This window comes from Phascolarctos cinereus, unplaced genomic scaffold (assembly GCF_003287225.1).
Source record: "Phascolarctos cinereus isolate Bilbo 61053 unplaced genomic scaffold, phaCin_HiC Scaffold_4;HRSCAF=312, whole genome shotgun sequence".
Taxonomy (NCBI): Eukaryota; Metazoa; Chordata; class Mammalia; order Diprotodontia; family Phascolarctidae; genus Phascolarctos; species Phascolarctos cinereus.
The window spans coordinates 623,412,014-623,436,656 of NW_027555847.1; the positions used below are offsets into that span (position 1 = coordinate 623,412,014).

Sequence of the window (24,643 nt, forward strand, 5' to 3'; positions counted from 1 at the left end):
GGTTGTTCTGCCTGCCTCAAGTCCCTTCCCACTCCAATCTGTCTTCCATTTAGCCACTAAAGTGATTTTCCTGAAGTGTAAGTCTGATCATGCCAATCCTTTACTCAATAAACTCCAGTGGCTTTCTATAACATCCAGGATCAAGTACAAAATCCTCTGTTTGCCATTTAAAGCCCTTCATAACTCAGGCCCCTTCTATCTTTTCAGTCTTCTTACACCTTACATCTCTGCATGTACTCATTGAATTAGTGACAGTGGACTTACTTGCTATTACACAAACAAGACACTCCATTTGTAGGCTGTGAGCATTTTCTCTGGCTGCCCCCATTATCATTTCTGCCAGTTTGCTTCTCTGGCTTTGTTCAAGTTTCAGGTAAAACCCTACCTTCTACAGGAAGCTGTCCCCAATCCCTCTTAACTGTTGGGCCTTCTCTCTGTTAATTATTTCCTATTTATTTTCTGTATATCCTATTTGTACATATCTGTTTCTTGTCTCCCCCATAAGGTTGAGGTCTTTTGCCTTATCTCTTGCCTTTCTTTGTATCTTCAGCATTTAGCACAGTGCCTGGCATGCAGCAGGTATTGCTTATTATTATTATTATTATTATTATTATTATCATTGATTATTACTGCTTATAGATTTGCCTAGGGTCACACAGCTAGTAAGTATCTAAGTTGGGATTTGAACTTGGGTCTTTCTGACTCCAAATCCATTGTGCTATCTACTATGCAATCTACATCATTACAAATTTATAGCATTTGTCTTCATGTTCTTTTACACTATTACAGTCATAGTGTTTGTTGTTTCCTGGTTCACTCTGTATCAGTTCACGCTGTCTTCCTATGTTTCTCTGAATCTCATATTAGTTACTTATTACACTGCAATAATATTCCATTAGGTCCATATATTATACCCTGTTTGGCCATTCCCTTTTCTGTGTATTCCACTACACATCTAGGTGGATAGAGTATTGTAATTGGAGTTAGGAAGAGAACTTACTGGCTCAAACACTTCCTAGCTGTGTATCCCTGGTCAAATCACTTACCATTTCTCAGCCTCAGTTTCTCCATCTGTAATATGGGAATAATAATAGTACTTTCCTCCCAGAGCTGTTGTGAAACTCAAATAGGATAACAAATATAAAGTACTTTATAATCCTTAAGATGCTATATGCCTGCTAGCTATTATGTTATTATTATAATGATGATCTATAATAGTTTATTATTATTATTATTATTATTATCCTCTGAGGTGTATTGAAAGTCCTCCAGACCTTAGTAGGTAGTCAAATGACTTGGCACAACCAACAAATAATTCACTACCTGGCACTGAGCCTTCTGTTCACGAATGTCTCTAAACATACTTAAGCTAAGCTGGTCCTCCAGGGATGATCTGTATTTAAACCCATACTGGAAGCTTTTCCAGCTTGATCAGACCTGTCAGAGCTTATATTCCACTAGCATAGCTTTTAGAAATCCAGGCCACCTCCTTCAAGATGAAGCTGCAGAGAGAGAGCAGGGCTTTAGCGAATATCACCAAACACACAAAGTTGAAATAGCACCTTGGATAGCTAACCACTTTATCAACCAAAATAATCTGTCTCTTCCCTTCAGTCCATAAGCCACTGTTGCTCAGAACCAGGATAAGGTTTGAACATTCACTCATATTTATATTCATTCATGCAAAAAAAACCCATTTATTTAGTGCCCACTGTGTGCAGAACACAGTACTTAGTACTCAGGAAGGTGCAGACCCATCCTTGTCCTTATGGGGATCACAGCCTATTAGGGGGATATGATACACAAAGAACTGTAATACACAATATTACATGCGAAGTGCACTAGAGAGCAGCAAAAAAGCCCAAAACAGTGGATTGGGAGGGCAGAGGGGACAGGCTACATATTACTTTCCATCAGTGACTTTGAGCTTCCGTTATTATCCGTGACAGTTGACAATGCAAAATAAATCTCTATCTGAAATAAGGAATGAAATTTTGTAACATTTAAATGCATGCATTCATTTGTTAGTTTTGTTCAGTAGTCTCAGTTGTGTCCAACTCTTTATGACACCGTTTGGGTTGACAAAGATCCTGGAGTGATTTGTCATTTCTTTCTCTAGCTCATTTTCCAGATGAGTAAACCAAGACGAACAGGATTAAGCAACTTGCCTAGGGTCACACAACTAGTAAGTGTCTGAGGCTAGATTTGAACTCAGGAAGATGAGTCTTCCTGACTCCTGGCCCAATGCTCTACCCACTAAACCACCTAGCTGCCATATGCATTCACAAAACATTTAAAAAGGACCTCTTTTACCACCCTGTATATTGTACTCTAAGCAACTGCTTCCCTTACCTATCCATAGTCCTGACTCTGTTATGACGGAAACAGAGCTGCTTCTGGAGTCAGAGACCTTTGCTTCAAATCTCACTTCTGATTCTTACTGCCTGTGTGACTGTGCACAAATCACTTGATTTCCCTAGGTCTCAGTTTCCTCTTCTGTAAAATGATGGGGTTTATGGAGTCTGCAGTACTTTACAATTCTAGATATTTGATTCTATATGTCTAGAAGACTATAGAGCTTAATGATCACAGGTACCTCGGTTATGAGTGTTACCTCTTATATTAGCCACATCATCGAATGAGAATCTGAGGGCCAGATTATGGTTCAGAAGCCTTTGAGCACCAGCTCAATAGAGCTTTCCATGTATAAACTAAGAGAGTTGCAGTACTGTTGATCGTACCTCACAGTATGGTGAGAACCTATTGCACCCCTTATGGCTATCTATGGCATCTGGACATAACTAAGGTATTCTTTGGGCATATAGGGAGCACAGTGGATAAAGTGTCAGGCAGGAGTCAGGAAGACCTATCTTTCTGAATTCAAATCTGACCTCAAACACTACTAGATATGTGACCCTGGGCAAGTCACGTAACACTGTTTGCCTCAGTTTTCTCATCTATAAAATGAGCTGGAAAAGGAAATGGCAAACCACTCCAGTATCTTTGCCAAGAAAAACCCCAAACGAGATCATAAAGAGTTGAATACAATTGAAAGACTGAACAACAACTGAACAGCAAAGGTCTTTCTACCATCTGTTGTAACTTCTTCCATAATCAGGGGCCAAGAGAGTTGCACAGCTAACTGCTGTCCCCTTTGTGAGGCTTCTAGTGGGTGACCATAGTGCAGAGAGTGATACATTTGGAATCCCAGGATCATCATATCACATAGGGTTAGATCTGTAAAATACCTTAGGACCCATCTAGTACAACACATTTCATTTTCTACAGATGAAGAAATGGAGGCTCAGAGAATTTTGAATTTCCTAAAGGTCGTGCAGCTAGTAAATGTCAGAGATGAGACATGAATCCAAGTCTTCCTGACTCCAAGTCTAGCACCCTAGATGTTGTTCACCGTTGTCTCTCTAGGTTCAAATGCTGGCTCATCCATTGACTTGTGTGACCTTAGGCATTCCTCTCTGGATCTCAGTTTTTGTCATCTTTAAAGTGAAGATCCCTTCCAAATATGATCCTATGATTCTTTCCAAACTGGCTAAATACTCCATCTCTGCTGCCTTCTGAGGCAGAGCCCAGGGCTGATGACACTTCCTAGATGCATGGTGTGTTCCAAGACTATAGAAAGAAGCTTTTCTAGTCAATGGCAGTATTTATCCTCCTCACTCTTTCAGACAGTTCCCAAACTAAGGGACTTAACAATGACTTCCCTCACTCAGGGCATGCATAATAAGAAAAGGACAACCACACAGTAGGAATGAAAGACCATTAATGGACAGTGTGAGTATAACATTGTTACTCTTGAGATATGTTTTTAAAACACTAAAAACAGGGGAGGGCTTCTAGCACATATGGAAGTATGTAGACCAGAACTGAACAGAATTGAAATGTGTGGATGGACTAAGGCAGGCACCAGATGGGGGAGGACTCATACCAAGGAGAAGGATCTAAGTATGTAAGGGTCTAAGTATGCCCCAACTTCTACAGATCACAAGAGCACCACTAAAAATTGAGTTCTAGAAATAGTCAATAAGTATTTATTAATGTGTGTCAGACACTGCTAAGCACTGGAGATACAAAGAGAGGCAAAAGGTAGCCCCTGCCCTCAAGGACCATACAGTCTAATAATTATTATAATATCTAATAATCTAAAAATTTGTTAACAAGTTAACAAATATATACAATCAACCTATACACAAGATAACTAGGAATTAATTAATAGAAGGAAGCCACTAGAATTAGGAGGAGCTGGGAAAGGCTTCTTGTAGAAAGTGAGATTTTAGATGGGACTTGAAGGAAGCCAGGGCATCCAGGAGGTGATGAGGAGGGAGAGCATTCCTGGCATGAGGGATAGCCAGTGAGAATGGACTGAAGTGGGAAGAAACATGTGGCAGCAGACCAGCCAGCATGAAGGCCAAGCATACAAGGGTATAGCAGTATCAGAGAAGAGAAGGGGTTCTATAGTTTCCCAATGTGATTACGCCAAAGAAACATTTCTAGTGATCCTTGCTTTTGAAAACAAATCTCATTGTGTTAAATAACATTTAAATGAAAAACACTTTATAACCAAAACATTTCAAAGTATTTGTCAACTACTTCCTTTTTTGAGGCATTGTCAATACCACAAAACTCTCAGAGACTTAGGACTGTCCCTTGCAGTTGACTGAAACTGGATTTGCCCTATATGTGAACATTTGTTATTACGGTATTAGTACAGACTTTGGTGGTAGAATTGGGGTGGGGGGAAAGAGAGAAGGAAAGAAGGGAGATATAGAGAACATCTCATTCTTTATGCATTGTCTGCATACCCCTTGCAATTAGGATTTTTTTTCCCTAGCAGTTACACTGTCTTCTTATCCCTCTTGTTGGTAATCTGACTTTTCAAGGGCTACATTGAGTCCTGCATGACTAAAAATAGCAGCCTGAGAGGCTTTCAGAGCTCCCATTCACAGCTCTCAAATAGCCTTCCTTTCTTTCTCTCCCTTCTCCTTCATCATTATTTTCCTTTTCTTTTTCAAAAAGAAGCATCACTGCTTAATTAAGATGGCTCAAAGCGAACATCTAAGAGCACCTCACAGTATGCATAAGGCTGATGAAGTAAGAGGATGTCTAGCATTCTGATGGATTGTGTTGAATTTTAAACTTATGTTTTCCAAGATGTCCAATGTAGTATTTTTTTAAAAATTAGATCTTTGAAAAAAACTGCTGGGAAAACTGGAAAAGAGTATGGCAGAAACTAGGCATAGACCCAAATCTCACACCATATACCAAAATAAGGTCAAAATGGGTTCATGACTTAGATATAAAGGCTGATACCATAAGTAAAATGGGAGAACAAGGAATAGTTTACCTATCAGATCTATGGAGAACAGAAGAATTCGTGACCAAACAGGAGATAGAGAACATTATGAAAATTAAAATGGATAATTTTGATTACATTAAATTGAAAAGTTTTTGCACAAACAAAGCCAATGCAACTGAGATTAGAAGGAAGGTAGAAAATTGGGAAAGAATTTTTACAACCAGTCTCTCTGATAAAGGCCTCATTTCTAAAATATATAGAGAATTAAGACAAATTTATAAGAACACAAGCCATTCTCCAATTGATAAATGGTCAAAGGGTATGAACAGACAGTTCTCAGATGAAGAAGTTAAAGCCATCTATAGTCATATGAAAAAATGCTCTAAATCGTTATTGATTAGAGAAATGCAAATCAAAACAACTCTGAGGTACCACATCACACCTATCAGATTGGCCAACATGACAAAACGGGAATATGATAAATGTTGGAGAAGATGTGGAAAAATTGGAACACTAATACATTGTTGGTGGAGTTGTGAAATGATCCAACTATTTTGGAGAACAATTTGGAACTATGCCCAAAGGGCTACAAAAATGTGCATACCCTTTGATCCAGCAATAGCACTTCTAGGGCTATATCCCAAAGAGATCAAACAAATGGGAAAAGGACCCGCATGTACAAAAATATTCATAGCAGCTCTTTTCGTGGTGACAAAGAATTGGAAATTGAGGGGATGCCCATCAATTGGGGAATGGCTGAGCAAGTTGTGGTATATGAATGTAATGGAATACTATTGTGCTATAAGAAATGATGAACAGGCTGACTTCAGAAAAACCTGGAAAGACTTATATGGTCTGATGCTGAGTGAAGTGAGCAGAACCAAGAGGACTTTGTACATAATAACAGCCATGTTATGCAATGACTAAGGTTGTTAAACTGAACCCTTCTCAGCATTACGAGGATCTAACACATCTCCAGAGGCCTCAGGATGGAAAATGCTGTCCACATCCAAGGAAAGAACTATGAAAGTCGAATCGCTATCACTTCTGTTGAGTTTTGTTTCATCTTTCTGATGGTTCCTCCTATTGGTTTTAATTTTTACTTACAACTTCACTAATGTGAAAATATGTTTAATGGGTATGTAAATGTAAAACCTATATCAGATTGTGCACCATCTTGGGGAGGGTAGGGGGGAGGAAGGGGGAGAAAAATTTTCAACTCAAAAGAATATGGAAGTGATTGTTGATAAATCAAAATACATTAATAAAATTTTTTTAAAAATTAGGAATACCTTACTAATTTTGATTTTGTAAATTAATAGAACCTAGGCTTGAGTGTATAGAACTTTGTTTTGCACACAATTTTAGGACCATATCTTTATTTGTTTGTTTGTTTATTTATTTATTTTTGGTTAGGCAAAGGGGTTAAGTGACTTGCCCGGGGTCACATAGCTAGTAAGTGTTATGTGTCTGAGGTTCTCCTGAATCTAGGGCTGGTGCTCTATCCACTGCACCTCCTAGCTTCCCAAAGGGCATATATTTTTTAAAATTTAGTTTTATTTCATGGATTGCTATGGCCAAATAATTTATTCCCAAGTAGCCAGCTTACTAGTTATAACTCTCTCCGTGTTTAGCCAGGTTTGTCCTCAGAATGACAATCTATAGTCTGTTACCAAGCCTCCAAAAAGGTCTGAAAAAGATTCAAATATAGATTATTTTTAATCTATATAAAATTTTTATGAGAATCATCTGTATGCACATTAGATCATCCTTGATTAGGATATTAGTAGGAATAGGCAGGCTTTTTTGCAAGCAATTTGCCACTGTAGACCATATCTTTATCCTCACATAATTGACTGAAATATATATATATATATGTGTATATATATATATATATATATATATATATATGTGTATATATATATATATATATATATATATGTTTAAAATTCCATTGTATTTTTTTGATTAAAAAACACTCATTTTATTTAGCCAAGTAGAGCCTCCATTTAAAGGCTTTCCTCAAACAAGGTGTCTTCCTTCCATCCATCCATCAAAATTATTTAAGATTTCTTGAAAGATATAACAACAAAGATAACCTCATCTAATAACCTTTTGCTCAGTGACATCAAACGAGGATTCAAACAGGAGGATATATACTCACTAAAGGTGTTCATCGCTATTATGGAGATCTTGAATAGAGGTTAATTAGAAGAAGAATTCCTTATGGCTAGGGATGCTTCTGATTGTACAGCATTATGCTGCTTGTACCTAGCCCCAGGACACTGCAGAATCTTCTGGAAGAGATCTATGACCCCTCAAAAGAGTTCATTCTAATCATTTATAAGGGAAAAAATCTAAATGGATGAAGGTCTGTTGTCTAGATTATGGCACGTTAGATGTACGACCTATAGCACTCATCCATTGGTAGATATATGTATATATACATGTGTGTATATCTAAGATATATGTCTGTATATATCTGCCCAAGATGTACATATGCATATGTACAAATGTTCACACATTTATGTATAATAAATATACACATGTTTATATGTGTGTATTTATATATGTATGGACAATAAATTCACATACATTTATGTGTATATATTTGTATATAGGTGTATATATTTATGCATAGATTATATGTATAGACATACAGGAAATAGATACATCTATCCACAAATATGCATACACGCACATACAAACGTGTATATATGTATGTACACATATGTAGATATAAATATCCTGGGCAGACAGTATAAATGGTCAATAAATTGGTCCAAGAATCAAAGAGAAGACTGGATAAACTTTGGGAAATTGCAAAGGTCTTTTAATGATCCAAATTTTTCTAAGAAACAAAGATACAGTTTTTATGTACCAATATTTTATTAATGCTGCTATATGGCTATGAGTCATGAAACATTATAGTCTTTGACAGATTGAAAATGAGATTCACTTAAAGGGCAATGAAAAGGCATGTGGTGGGTGTGAACAGATTGCAATACAGAAAAAATCAGGAAATTTGAAGGGGAAGAGGAAAGGATTTCATCAGGTGATTGGAAAAGAAAATGGGTGGTCAGGTGGCAAGAGCTAGGCATAGCTATTGGATAGACTGTGTGTTTCACTAATGACCTTGATGTCAGAATAATGGGCAAGAGTTTCACAGGATGGACTGGCTTGGATGTTACGATCTTCATAGTTGGAAGGAACAACCAGATGGATGAGATTGTGGATCTATTTGAGTATGTTGGTCACCATAGGATGATTTCTTTGGCTCAGCAGCTCAAGAAACTAATGATCAAGGAATGGAGGGATTGTGAGCTGAGTCAGTGGAGAGGAGGGCCAGATGAATGTCATCTTGCAATTCAAGAAAGAAGGAAAATCATATCAAGTCTATGATTACCATTTTCATTAACTGTGGTTATAATGATACCCATGGGACTTTGAGAAGAAAAAGAAAATAAATAAGTCATTATTAAAATCTAATTTAATGCTTGAGCAGTGTTTCAAATTCATGTTTTCTTTCTTAGGAAAGTTGACTCATTGTTATTTGATATCAAATTGAAAATCTCTCTTCTATCCCATTATCTGTGTCTCTATCATATGGCAGAGAACCTATTCACAAACTTTGACAATAATATGAAATAACTATCATTAACCATGCTTCTATATTGTTATTCCTTATTTACAGTGTCTTCATCTCTGAAGCGGAAAAGAAACCCAAAATGTTGAACCAGACTACTTTGGACAAGAAACGACTCGAGCTATGTTGGCAAGAACTGGTCTGTGAAAATGCTACTTATATCCTGAAATTAAAGCATGGACTTTTAAATTAATCTCATTTATCTCATCATGGGATCATAGATTTAGAACTGGAAGAGGGCTTAGTGACTGTCTCATCCAATTTCCTCATTTGACAGGCACATTAAAGTCAGGGTAGTGAAGTGAAAAGAGTATAGAACTCAAAGTCAAGAAAGACATAGTTTGAAATACTGAATAACCATGGGCAAATGACTTAAATTCTGTAAATGTCATCTATAAAGTGGAAATAATACCTACAATATCTTTAAGAAGGCATATTTTTGCATGAGTTCCAGATGTGAGTCAAGTTAATAACTGTTTATTGGGGTCATACTGTATGAAATGAACAGGGCTTAAGCTCACATAATTTTGACCTTAACCTGATTCTTTGAGTTTAGTTTGACTACTTAGAATCCTTCCTCAGAAACCTATTAGTTGTATGATCCTGGAAAATTCACTTAACATTTCTCATTCTCAGTTTCCTCATCTGTAAAATGAGAATAACAAAAGCACTTATCTCACAATGCTCTTAAACATTTATAAAGTATTTTGCAAACCTTAAAACATGATTTAAATAGTAGCTATTATTTATCATTCAAAAAGCAGGTTTAGTATAGTGGAAAAGAGCCCTGCATGCAGGATAATGAATCTCATTTCTACCATTTGACTAGTTGTGTGATGAAGAACATAGAGTTTAACCTTTTTTAGCATCAGTTTTCTCATCAGGAAAATGAAGAATACTTACCTCTTAAGATTGTTGCAAGGAAAACACTTTGTAAACTGTAAACTATCTGAATATGAGTTATTATTTGAGTCACCCATGAAAATAGATCCATAGTCCCACAAGACCAGGGACTAATAGAAAGTATGCTTTTGGCAATAAAAATGTTTGACAAAGCCTAAAGTGGCCCATAGCGTTAATACTACCCCCTTTCTGTAAGTTCTGAGAGACTCAGAGAGGTCTTCAAGTCAAAATACCTGAATTTGAATCCCAATTCTTCCCTTGATATCCATGTGATCTCAGGCAAGTTACTTCACTGCATCTATAAAATGAGAATGATAATACTAATGCTATATCCCTTATGGGAGGGATCTCATTTAGTTGAATGTATTAGCAAAGACTATATGAAGGAGGCAGCATTTGATCCGAGTCTTGAAGAATGGGTAGGATTTTAGCTGACAAAAATGCAGGGGGAGGCCCTCTAATGTCATAGTTTTGTTGTTGTTTAATTGATCAATTGTGTCTGATTCTCTGTGACCCCATTTAGGGTTTTCTTAGCAAAGATACTAGAGTGGTTTACCATTTCCTTCTCCAGCTCATTTGATAGATGAGGAAATTTAGGCAAACAGGGTTAAGTGACTTACACAAGGTCACATAGCTAATAAGTGTCTGACCCCAGATTTGAACTCAGGTCCTTTTGACTCCAGGGTTGGCATTCTATACACCACGCTACCTAGTTGCCCCTAAAGCAGTAGTATCAAACTTACATAGAAACAGGGTCCCTAAACCATACGTAAGGATCCCTATAGCCACAAATTGACTTAGAAAGCCACATATTAACATTATCCATATTCTATTATATTTTTATTTTTTCCTAATTACACTTTAATCTGGTTCTAGCCCCACTCAGGATTGTTGATACTGGCCATGTACATCTCTGCTCTATTTAGAAGGAATGGCAAAGATCAGAGCCGTGGAAAAGGGACAAATGGTTTAATGTATTTACTTTGTAAAGCGTATTGAAAATATTTCCAAAATCTCTTCCCACGGTAGGAGGCAATGGCCACTAATGCAAAAGGACTTGTCCAGCAGCAAAAGAAGAAGATGTCTATAGATGAATTGATTAATGAAGCCCAGAACTTTGTGGACAAAATCCGGTTCTTGGTTGACGAGGTGAGCCCCTACTGAAGGAAACATTTTCATTACTATTTTACAAAATGGATTTACATTGCATGTGAGCAGAGGTTTACTCTCTTGTCAGAATATGCACTCATTCTGGTAGGTTGTGATTCTTTCTGAAAGGAGCAGTCACATGACTGTAATTAACTCTAATGGTCCCGGGGTAACATACCTACTGCTTGTAACTATAGCTTCTTAGTCCTTCTCCATTTAAATAAACCAGTCAAAATAACACCATTAATTCTTAATTTAGAGAAGGCAAAAAATCATAACACAATATCTTGAGTATTTTCTGGGAACATACTGAGTATTTTCCCCACAACTTCCACCATTAACCTCTACGGGGCACACCCCATTTTCAGCTCAACTACTTAACATCAATTAACTTGTACACAGGGGTATTTGCTTGAAGGATATATCAAGAACAGAAGTAAAAGCATTTCCCCCCATCACCTCAGGGCCACACTCTCTCCTATATCATTTTAGTGTCTAGAGAGAATGGGCTCAAACTTAACATAATTTCCATATAGCGTAATTCTCTACAGTCAGCTGCCAGCATCATAACATTCTTCCAATCAGACTAGTTCCTTGCAACAACGACAGAGTCTATCTGTCTCAAGTCAGCTTATCTTAGCTGGACTCAGTTCTAAACAGCTACTATTATCATCTTCCATCTTTGCTCTGCCTTGCTTCTGTTAACTTCTTATCTCTGTTAGTTTCTATCTAAAAGCTCCTGTATGTAGTTTCTGCATACAAGACATTTTTATGCTCCACTTTCTCATATGACCCCTCATTTCTCTCTTCCCTCAAATTAGGACCTTCTCATATGTAGTGATGAAAAACCTCAAACCCACATTTCTGTCAGATATAATAGTCAATATGTAATTGTCTTATAACCTCCAAATAGTTCTTGGATTCCGTTTCCCAGCCAAAAATACCAAAGTCGTAAAATATGAAAATTGACTGCTGGGAAACAATGTGTTGAAGTCTTATTTATTATCTGCTAGTACTTTTGCCTCTGAGAGACTCTTTTCATTTAGATTCTCTCAGGACTCTGTGTCTCTCCTCGAATACTTTTCTTTCAAAATTATACTTCTACTAAAGCTGCTTCTACCTGTGTTTCTCAGACAAATGTCTTTTATCTTTTCTTTTCAGTAAATAAAATGTTAACCTATGGAAGGCGAATTTCCTATATCTATATCTATGCACACATATACAGACTCATGGTATATATACATACATATGTATCATATATATGTTCATACAAACATATGTTCATATAAACTATAAGCCCACTATTCCTCAGTAGGCTTTGTATAATGCAAATGATTCTGTATTTGACTTAATTAGGTGTCCCAGATCCTTCATAAAGCTTGCTAATTTGTATAAATTTTCTGAACTAAGGGTTATGTGGAATATATACATATACAGATAGTCAAAACAGTGCTATGGGGAATTACAGAATCTCCAAATTAAAAAAGACCTCAAAAGCCATCAACTCTAACCCATACCTGAATAGGAATCCCCTCACTGCAGCATTACAAATATGCAGTCGTCCAGCTTTCTGTGGAACGTCTAGGATGGAGTTCTCCACTTCTGAAGGCTGCCATCATAGTTTGGGATAGTTAATGGTTAGTGGTTAATGGTTAGTGGTCTAATGGCTAGTGGGCTAGTTCTCAATCCAGTATCATATCTGATAAATCTCATAATATTCTTGAATGATTGATACAGTACAACTGACTCGTATTTTTCTTCTTGGGTAGTGAGTTGAGACTCAGACTTGCCTATTTTGTACATGTGCCTCATCCCTGAGTAATATAATGAGCAGTGAAGCAGACCCTTAGCATTTGGGGTTTCATTTTAACTTCAGAAGTTTGGAACTCTGAGTTCTGATAATGGTTCTGTGACTTACCAGTCCCGCATCTTTTTAGAATTTCCTGAACTTTTCAGTGCCTCAGATTCTACCTCCAAGAAGAATCCTGGGTGACTGGCACCAGACTGACCTCTCAAGCATGTTGTAGAATTCATAAAATGCAGCATCTCCACTGAGCTATGAAGATAAAGAGAATAAATTATGGCAACCTGTGTGCTTTCACTTAATGAGTGCACTGGTAAAGAGCTGAGTACTTCAAGCAAGGCCTCATTTAGCAGGCCACTTGGTAGGGGTGCTATCCATCACTGCTTAGATTTAATAGATTTCTAAGTCTAATTGTCTGTGCAATCAAGTCAAACTCCTGAATAGTGAGCTAAAATGGAGCTAAAATATTCAGCAATCATCATGTCTCTCATTTGGAAAGCCAATCTTCAATGCAACAAAAAGCATTTTGTGAAGTGTGCCTTGTATGGTACCACTCAGAAAGCCACCTGAACTCCCTCCTGGAGGAGCAAATGATGATGTTCTCCTTGCTCTTGTTGTCTGTATTTTGGTTTCAATAGTTTCCGGAATATTCCATGGCTTCAGAATGCCAAACTTTTCCTATATTCATTATTAACATGGTCATCAGTAAGTAAGTGTCAATTCAATTTGAGTATTTAGCAAGACAACTGGAAAACTAGCAGACAATGGCTTTATTCTACAGATGGAAAACCTTGGGGTAAGAAAAGGCCAAATGACTTGTCCAAGGTGCTTAATCTCATCTCCTGAATGATCAGATGGGCACTCTGGAGTTTAAAAGTGGTCATAATCCATGTCCCAAGGTTCTCTTACCTCAGGGAAGGTACATTTTGTTTGCCTTGTTGATTTAATAAATCAAATATTTCAAATTCATGCCTTCATCAGAAGGTACTTGCAAGAAGTGCTATCTCATAGAGACGAGATATTAAAAAGTCCAACCTTGATACATTTGTTGGGCGGAGCCAAGATGGCGGAGTGAAAGCAGTGACTTGCTTGAGCTCTCCCCCAAACCCCTCCAAATACTCATAAAAATGGCTCTAAACAAATTCTGAAGCAGCAGAACCCACAAAAAGACAGAGTGAAACAAATTTCCAGCCCAAGACAACCTGGATGATTGATCAGAAAGGTGTATCACGCCGGGCTGGGAGTGCAGCATGGCGTGGGCGCGCAGGCCGCAGCAAACCTGGAGCAGGCCTCAGAGGACTGAATCGTGGGCAGCTGTGGAGGTTTCCAGACTCCTCAATCCACGAATGCCAAAGACAACTTAGAAGGTCAGTGGGAAAAGTCTGTTTCTGTGGTGCTGAGACAGGAAGGTGGGGTTTCAGCTCCATTCCCCAAGAGCGTGGCCCTGGGGGGGGGGCAGCTGCTTCCCGAGCTTCCGGCCCACAGACTGAGGGGGAATCCAGTGGCTGATCAGAGAGGGACTGCAGGGATCTCTTTGCCAGTGCTGAGGCAGGAATCTCTTGCTTTGCCCGTGTGTGGATCTGGGTCACAGTTCTGGGCGGCAGTGCTGGGGTGAGGAGGAGCGCTGGCCTGGCATGGTGGAGCTTGTAGTGGCTGTGGAGAGGAACCCCTCCTCACAGTTACAGGACAGAAAGGAATACTTGTGGTCACAGGCCAGGAAAGGAGTAAACACCTCGCCCCTTATCATACCACCTTGGAAGAACTGAAAATTTACAGGTCCCTACAAGTATCTCTGAAAACAGCTACACAAACCCCTGAAGCTTGGGACAGTACACTCTCCACATTGGAAGCAGACTCTTACCTTAACAAAGAGTTTAAAACTCAAGTAATTGGCTGGGATCATGAGCAAGCAGTGCAAAAAGAGTCAGACTATATTATCTTACTTTGGTGAAAAAGAAGATCAAAATATACAACCAGAAGAAGACAACAAAGTCAAAGCTCCTACATCCAAAGCCTCCAAGAAAAATATGAATCAGTCCCAGGCCTTGGAAGAGCTCAAAAGGGATTTTGAGAAGCAAGTAAGGGAAGTAGAGGAAAAACTGGGAAGAGAAATGAGAGTGATGCAAGAAAATCATGAAAAACAAGTCAACAGCTTGCTAAAGGAGACCCAAAAAAATACTGAAGAAAATAACACCTTAAAAAATAGCCTAACCCAAATGGCAAAAGAGGTCCAAAAAGCCAATGAGGAGAAAAATGCCCTAAAAAGAAAAATTGGCCAAATGGAAAAGGAAGTCCAAAAGATTACTGAAGAAAATACTTCCTTAAAAATTAGAATAGAGCAATTGGAAGACAGTGACTTTATGAGAAATCAAGACACTGTAAAACAAATCCAAAAGAATGAAAAATTAGAAAAATGTGAAATATCTCATTGGAAAAACAACTGACCTGGAAATAGATCCAGGAGAGAGAATTTAAAAATTATTGGACTATCTGAAAGCCATGATCAAAAAAAGAGCCTAGACATCATCTTTCAAGAAATTATCAAGGAAAACTGCCTGATATTTTAGAACCAGAGGGCAAAATAGAAATTGAAAGAATCCACAGATCTCCTCCTGAAAGAGATCCCCAAAGGAAAACTCCTAGGAATATTGTAGCCAAATTCCAGAGTTCCCAGGTCAAGGAGAAAATATTACAAGCTGCCAGAAGGAAACAATTCAAGTACTGTGGAAACACAATCAGGATAACACAAGATTTAGCAGCTTCTACATTAAAGGACCGCAGGGCATGGAATATAATATTCCAGAGGGCAAAGGAGATAGGATTACAACCAAGAATCACCTACCCAGCAAAACTGAGTATAATCCTTCAGGGGAAAAAATGGTCATTCAGTGAAATAGAGGACTTTCAAGCATTCTTGATGAAAAGACCAGAGCTGAATAGAAAATTTGACTTTCAAATACAGGACTCCAGTGGAACATGAAGAGGTAAACAGGAAAGAGAAATCATAAGAGACTTATTAAGATTGAACTGTTTACATTCCTGCATGGAAAGATGATATTTGTAACTCATGAGAACTTTGTCAGTATTAGGGTAGTTGAAGGAAAAAAATTGTATGTATATATAGATAGATAGAGGGCACAGGGTGAGTTGAAGATTAAGGGGTCATATCTGGAGAATAAAATTAAGGGATGAGAGAGGATGATACTGGGAGAAGAAAGGGAGAGGTAGAATGGGGTAAATTATCTCACAAAAAAACCAGAAAAGAAAAGTCTCTCACAGTGGAGGGGAAACAGGGGAAGGTGAGAGGGAATGAGGGAATCTTATTCTCATAGGATTTGGCTTAAGGAGAGAATAACATACACATTCAATTGGGTATGGAAATCTGTCTTACCCTACAGGAAAATAGGGGGAGAAGGGGACAAGAGAGCAAGGGGGTGATAGAGAGAAGGACAGATTTGGAAAGAAGGCAATCAGAAGCAAATACTTCTGAGGAGGGACTGGGTCAAAAGAAAGAATAGAATAAATGGGAGGGCAGGATAGGATTAAGGGAAATAGAGTTAGTTTTTCACAACGTGTCTACTAAGGAAGTGTTTTGCATAACTGCACATGTACAACCTATATTGAGTTGCTTGTGTTTTCAATGAGGGTGGGTGGGGAGGGAGGAAGGGAGAAAATTATGAAGTCAAAGTTTTAAAAACACGTTTTTAAAAAAAATGTTTTCACATGCAACTGGGAAATAAGAAATACAGGAAATGGGGTACAGAAGTGTATCCTGCTCTACAGGAAAATAGAAGGGGAAGGGGATAAGAGAAGGGAGGGGGGAGAGATAGAAGAGAAGGCAGACCAGGGGAAGGGGTATTCAGAATGCATGCCATCTTGGGGTGGGGGGAGGGGTGAGAAATTTGGAACTCAAAAACTTGTGGAAGTGAATATTGAAAACTAAAAATAAATAAATTTATATTAAAAAGAAGAAAAAGAAAATATTCTGTACATTTAAAAAATATATAACTAAAAGGAAAAGAATAGTTAGGAAAGTGGGTATAACAAATATTAAATATTAAAATACAATAGGATGTTTATACTTTAAAATGACAGTAATGTAAACAAAAATCTCAGTAACAATTCAAATAAAATAAATATATGACCTAAAAAATACAAAAATACAAAAATACAAAAAATAAATAAATAAAAAGTCCAGCCTCCTTATTTTGCAGAAAGGGAAACTGAGGCTCAGAGAGGTAAAACCAATTACATAAGATTGCCCAGCTGGTTAGTTGCAGAACTGAGATAACACTGAACCATTTGGTTCATCCGAGGCCGCTCCAAGTGGTGAAAGCTCTGTGTTTTGGTCATCCCAACAGCCACAACACACCATCCCCGATGTCTTCATTTGGATGCTCAGCAGCAACAAACGAGTGGCCTATGCCCGGATTTCATCCAAAGACCTGCTCTATTCCCCTTCCAGTGAACAAAGGGGGAAACACTGTGGGATGCTCCAAACTCATTTTCTGAAAGTAAGTACCACACTTGTTCTGTTTTAACCTCTCCCGATGCAGCGTTGCATCCCTATCTATCTTACGTTCTTGAGTCTGTCTCTCTTCGCTTGTAGTCAGTCCCGTCAACAAGCATTTATTAAGCACTTGCTGTGTTCCAGGCACTATTTTAAGCATGCCCAATGAGAGAACACTGAGAAAGCAGAGTTAATAGCTTTAAAAATAAGCCACCATTACAGGAGAAAGCTAGCTAAAAATAAAGCTAAATTGGCATGCTGCTGCTCCCTCCAAATATTGTAATGCTTCTTAGTATTGTTTAAAATTGGGTTGTAGAAAGCCTGTCAGATAAAGTGCAATGTGGGCACAGCTACACAAGCAAGGATTCCCAGCCCTGGAAGGGCTTAGGCACTTCTGCACACACACACACACACACACACACACACACACACACACACACACACAAAATACACATATTCACACATGCACACACAAGCATGATGCATGTACACACTTAAATATATATGCACATATATGTACACAATCACACACAGACACAGACACAATACATACATATACATACACAAGGCACACAGACATATACATACATAAATACACACATGTATATGTATACATATATATATACACATAGAGACACATACAGATGCACATACACAGACACATGTATGCCAACATATCCACCACTCCTCTGTAATCTAGGGGTCTTTTATTTTTTATTTTCCTTTTGTTGCTGGGCTAACTTTGGATGTCACTTTCTAAGAGATACTTGTTGAATGGAATGGAGGAAAAACTTGATAAGTGGTTAGAGTAGGGCCAACAGGATGTGGAATAGTGAAAGAATCTGTGAATGGATGTCACCATATTTGCTTTAAAAAGCAGTATGATGTAGGGAATAGGGCCCTGGATTTGACATCAGAAAGACCTGGGTTCAAATCCTGCCACAAATACTTGCTAGGTGCATGACCCTGGGTAAACCACTGAACCATGATCATCTTCGATTTTCTCATCTGTAAAATGAGGGGGTTGGATTTGATGACCTCTAAGACCTCTTCTGTCTCTAAATTTGTGGTTCTTCTGATCTTTTAAAACAAATGTATTAATCCAAGGAAGCAATGATGATGACGATGATGCTGATGATGATGACAATGACAATAACAACAATACTGTATATCTGGTATTTTAAAGTTTGCAAAGTGCTTTACAAATATCTCATTGTATTCTCACAACAACCCTGGGAAGTAGGTGCTATTATTATTCCCATTTTGCAGAAGCATTTATAGGTTTTGGAGATGGAAGAAACCACAGAAATCATCTTTTTCATTTTTGTCTTCAAATCCTCACTGCCCACTGTAGTATAAGGCATATGGTCAGTATTTAATATATAAATATTTAGAAATGATGCTCAACCCTTACCCCTAATTTTATAGATAAGGAAACTGGGGCCCAGAGATGGATAATAACTTGCCCAAGGTCACATAGCTAGTAAATGTGAGAGCTGGGATTTGAAAAGGTTAGTGGGAGGCCTCTAGCACACTGGGTAGGTCCCCTAGGGAGGGATTCAGGGGAGGCCATAGACGAGACCTGCTGAGGACGAGTTGTGATCTTCACCAAAGGAAGGGTCCACATCAATGGGATCACACACCCCAGTGGGTAGTGAACCACATTTGGTGCCAACTCTGGGTCTCATTTTCCTACATGCTGATGAAGCCCAGGGAGCTGCAGCCTTAAAATCTTCATTTTGATGGATCTGTAGTCTCACTGATGCAGGCGTTGTCTCTGTGAGTACGATTGCAATCCATCTGTGCCTTCTCTTCTCTTCCTGGGGGACTCTGATTAATACCCTCCCATGAGTCCTTCTCAGGAAGCCCATCCACCGTGTTGGAGGCCTTCTTTCCTCTAGGCCTCTTGACTTGTATTGGTGCCAGCGGCCTTGTCTCTCAGTTATTCCTCACTTTCAACTCATGGCCATGCTTCCTCCTCTTCTGGTTCTATCTGTTCTGGATGAGACTTTTTACACTGTGCAATCCTTTATAAGTAGCACGCTGCAGAATGCTCACAGCTCTCCTATAGTTCCTGTGTCCTTTGAATGATCTGCAATTTTAATGATCAATCATCACATTTCTTAAGCACCTCTTGTACTCAACGTGCTCTGCTAAATTTTGGGAATAAAAATATAACAAATCAATCTATACCAATAATGAGCTAATATTTCTAGGGGTATAGAGGATGGACATCAAGGACATATATACAGAATAAATATACAGCCAAGTCCCAATTATTGTGAACAGTGAATCCTAGGAAGTAGTCATATGTTTATGAATTCAAACTATTTGAAGTTATGATTATGTAAAATGTAGTCACCGGTTCCAGTCCAATGGAAAAATGCAGTGCAAATTTGAATAACATGACCACCTTTTGAAATTCCTTATTATTTATTTGCACTGATATCTAGGTGAAAAGAGAATGAATAAATATAAATACAAAGTAGTTTGAGGGGGAAGGCACTAGCAGTTGAGAGGGATAGAAGAGACTTCATGTATCATAAGGTAGTGCTTGAACCATTCCTGAACAGAGTTGGGGGAGAGGAGAAGGTTCTATGAGGGGCTTCTTTAGAGACTGTGGTATCCCAAGCTTTAGAGTTATGTAACATCACCAGAAGACCATAAGCATTAAAAACAAAGTCCTTTGTTTTTGGAAAAAGCTTGGGGTCATTAAAGGCACTATGTGATCTTCCGATTTCTACCCAGCCTACTCCTCCTTCTATACAATTTTAAGCCTAGCTCATTGTTGGCTTTTGGTATCTTTCCAAAATATAAGATATTTATGGACCAGCTCAATGAGCCATGAATCTGACAGCATGCTCATTTTCTGGACAATAGACATTCCTCATCCCCTTGTTATTTCCTGTGTGAATAGTTAGTCCAAATTCTAGAATGGTTAATAATTTCACTTATTAAACACAAATGACAAAGTGTAGTGAGAAGAAACTATTGCCATTACCTATTTCAGAGAAAAGCTTTGTTTGAGTTAAATCACCACTAAGAAATGGAACAAGTTTAGTTTACAATTTTAAACACTGGAAACCTTGCAACTGCCTTTGTGACACAAATTGATATAGAAGAAGAGTAGAATTCTGATGTGCTATACCAGAAAGAAAGAAAGAAAGAACGGAAGGAAGAACAGAAGGAAGGAAGAAAAAGAAAGAAAGAAAGAAAGAAAGAAAGAGAGAGAGAGAGAGAGAGAGAGAAAGAAAGAAAGAAAGAAAGAAAGAAAGAAAGAAAGAAAGAAAGAAAGAGAGAGAGAGAGAAAGAAAGAGAGAGAGAGAAAGAAAGAAAGGGAAGGGAGGAAAGAAAAAAGAAAAGAAAAAAGGACATTAGTAGAAAGGAATGTGAATAGATGGACTTGTTATAGGACTTGTTTGAGGCTAATGTCTGTGCTGTCTCGGTGGATTAAGAAAGTCCAGCATATTTTGACCTGAGTCAAATGATTCAGTCGCAATTTTTGAGAAGAGTTGAACATACTGAGGGGGCTCCCTACCAAATAGTACTTACCCACAATATGGGGCTGACTCATTGGTACAAGCTCAGCTTAAAGGATTGGTGGAGTGACTTCCATCCTAACCAATGCTTGGTTGTGTTGGCTGCCAAATGAATGGTCCATCCTCTGAGGCAAAATCAAAATCATGGAATCTCTGAGTTGAAAGGGCCCTTGGAAGTTATCAAATCCAACCTATATCTGAACAAGAATTCTGTTTATAATATCTCATAAGATGTTAATGAGATTCTTTGAATTCTATGTGAAAAAGATGTTTCTTCAGGGATAGGTTAGACTAGAGAAGTCAGAGATTTATGGAGTCTGAGTTTGAAGGGACTTCAAAGGCGTTTACCTTAACTGAACAAGAATCCCTTTTACATAATAGCTAACATTTACTTAGCACTTCAAGGTTTGTAAAGTACTTTTACATGTTAACTCATTTGATCCTTTTAACAGCCCTAGGAAGAATGTGCTATTATTATCACCCCCATTTTACAGATGAGAAAATTGAGGCTGAGAGAAGTTAAGTGACTTGTCTAGGGGTACACAGCTAGTAAGTGGCTAAGACCGAATTTGAACTCATCTCCCAATATCATACCCAAGAAGTAGACATCCCATCTTTGTTTGAAGACTGGGGTTGAGAAAGCCCCAAGGCGGTGCCCTCCATTTTGTACAGCTCTAATTGTTAGGAAGTTTTTCTGCATATCAAGTCTAAACCTGCCTCTCTGTGGCTTCCACTCATCGATCCACCTTAGCTAGGGAAATCAGTCTGTCTTCTCTTCTTGTCTGTACTACATTTGCTGACCACTTGATGCTTCCATTAAGATGCAAACCCAGGGGGTGAATAAACACTTTACAAAATGTAATGGAATCTGGAGAGTTCAAATGCTTCTACCATTTCCATGACTCAAATGTTTTGCATTGTTCCCTCATCCTTAAGGGAAACAAAACCTGAAAGTCTCTACGATGTGGAGACCTGAAGTCCCATAATTCTAATTTGTTCTAAGGAATGAGTAAATCCAATACCACACAAGAAGCTAACATGCGTGATAAGATGCTATTTCTATTTCTTTCTTTCTTTCTTTCTTTCTTTCTTTCTTTCTTGGGGAAGGGGAAAAGGTGGTACTGGATTTTTTATTTCTTTGATATAAGACATTCCCTTATGTGGAAACTCCCTTCACTAATACAGGTCAGCAATTCCTCTGTAACTTGTATTATTATTTTTAATTCATTCATGTATTTTTTATCATATTTTGAATTCCATCTTGTTTCCCTCCCTCCCTCCTAACCCCACATTAAAGAAGGCTAACATTTGATGTAGATATATATGTGGAACTATACAGTACAAACTTCTGTATATCAGTTATTTCTCTGGAGGTGGATAGCTTTTTCCTTCACAAGTCCTTCATAGTGGATATAAATGATCATATTACTCAGAATAAATTAGTCATTCACAGTTACTCTGTGATGTAACTTAGATTCTTAAAGAGTTGCCTAGGGTATTGAAAACTCAAGTGATTTGCCCAGGGTCATACAACTAGTACATGTTGCATATAGGATTTGAACCCAGATCTTCCTGACTATAAGGTTGTCCCTCTTGCCACTAGGACATATTATTTCCCTTACTCAGTGAGTCAGTCAATACACATTTATTTAATGTCTACTGTGTGCCAAGTACTGTGCTGAACACTTGCTATGATATAATAGGACAAAAGCAACATATAAGTGAGGTGGTGTGGTCATTCACTCAGGACAATGAAGGTAGCTCCAAACCTTACTTATTCAAACAAAAGCAGAAGAGCGATCAGTCAGTGGCACGAGACTATCTCTGTGTGTACATCTTTTTGTGCATGTGTGCCTGGGGTTAGAGGGACTCTATGGACAGAGCATCTGCAGGTTACTAAAGAGAGTTGCAAAGGGAGAGATCTTACAGACAAGTGGCTCTGTTAACTCTCAGTTTGGGAGTTATGAAGGAAAATAAGGGATCAAGTCAACTAGAATGGAAAGTCATTCAGATGGGAAAAGAAGCTGAAAGATGGAACTCTAACCTAACAAGCAAGGAAGGGATCAGGGAGTATTAATACCTTCGTGAATGATTTTAAACAATAGTTTAAGATGAGATACGTACTCAAAGGGATCCATAACTCATCAGGAGAAACATGAGTGTGTACACGTGTTTCCTAAGTGTGTATGTGTGGGGTGAGGGGGGAGAGTTGCATTATATTTGAATGTATATCATTCAGAGCTGAATTAAAGGGCAAAACACACACACACACACACGCACACACACACACACACACACACACACACACACACACATATCTGAATCAGCTGCATTTTCCTCTAATGGGAGATTTATCTAGTTTGACAGCGTGATTACAGGATCACAGAATGATCCTGGAGCAAGAAGGAGACTCAAGGGTCATCTATTCTAACTCCCTCAGCTGAGAACAGTAACGGTGAGGAAACTGAGGCCCAGGATGGCAAAGTACTGGCCCAAGGTCACACAGATAATATGAGTCAGAGGCAGGATTTGAATCCAGGTCATCTGACTCCAGGACCAGTATTCTTTCCAAAAATGCCATAATACTTGCAAAACACTTAGAACAGTGTCTTGTATATAGAAAGCACTTAAATTCATATTTCCACACCTTAATAGAGCCTAAGTTCCTTAGTCTGTCATTCTAGGCCTTCTACAATCTCATTCCAACCTACCTTTTTAACTAGCAAATTCCATTCAATGAATATTTCAGCCTTATCTCATTTTACTAACATTTAGGTTCTATTTAACTCACTGTTCCTCAAACATATGCTGAGATTTCTTAGTTCCATGGTTTTTCTTACACTATTCCCTTGTCTCTGCATGCCATTCTTCCACACATCCATGTGCTAAAAACCTTCAAAACTCAGCTGAGGATAATTGTGGATGGTGTTTATCTTATTCCATGCTCCAGATTGAGGACAACAACCATCTCCTTTTCACCCTGGTATTCTCAAGGCCTGTGCTTGGCACAAAGGAGATGCTTCATTGAATTGTGCTGAATTGCACCGTGAAATGTTCACATCAAGCACCTTGCTGACAAGCATATGTATCATTATTGCCAGGAGAAAATGAAATCTATTAATAGTTGAGGTCATTAGTCTAATGGTTATTCAAGAGAATGGAGACTCTGAGAAGTCTTGTGAGCACAGATTTAGAGCTGAAAGATACCGTAAAATGAATTAATGAATGAAGCACTTATTAAGCACCAACTGTGTGCCCTTGCATTGTCCTAAATGCTAAGGAAACAAACAGAAAAGGAAGCGAGATAATCCCTGCTTTCAAGGAGTTTGCAGAGCTCACAGGAGACAAAAATAAGGAAGATTTTAGCTGTAAATTAGATAGAGAACCTATGGTCCTTGGGGTGTAGTGGTGAAGCAGATAATAATGACTCTTCTTCAGTGTCATTTCCACTAACAAAATCATATTAGTTTCTGATGTTGAACCACTTGACAATGCCAAAGACTTTGTTGATGAGGACTTTCTTTTCTGGGTCTTCATTAGCTGTGGCTGTGGTGCCTATAGAAGCAGTTGCTAGGCTGCATCTCCATAGGACTTGCTTCCCAATATGATGGCTGTGGGCCCTGGGCTGGAAGCATTGCTGTTCCTGAGGCTCTTGGCTTCAGGATCCTGGGCTGTCTCCACTGGGGTCTGAGGGGAGAAGATCATGGCAATACTTTGACTCGCCTGGCATGCACTGCCTCCTATCACTCCTTCAGGGTGTCTTGTTGCTTCACTGAGC

At 38.4% G+C, this 24,643-nt stretch overlaps 1 protein-coding gene across 1 annotated transcript in view; it reads left to right on the forward strand.

The window, feature by feature from the left end:
* The window catches only part of FER1L6 (fer-1 like family member 6), a 198,648-nt gene that overhangs the window by 59,439 nt on the left and 114,566 nt on the right, over positions 1–24,643 (forward strand). The window contains 3 exon segments of the mRNA XM_078151798.1: positions 9,009–9,099; positions 10,893–11,012; positions 17,178–17,330. Coding sequence (XP_078007924.1) covers positions 9,009–9,099; positions 10,893–11,012; positions 17,178–17,330 — 364 coding nt within the window.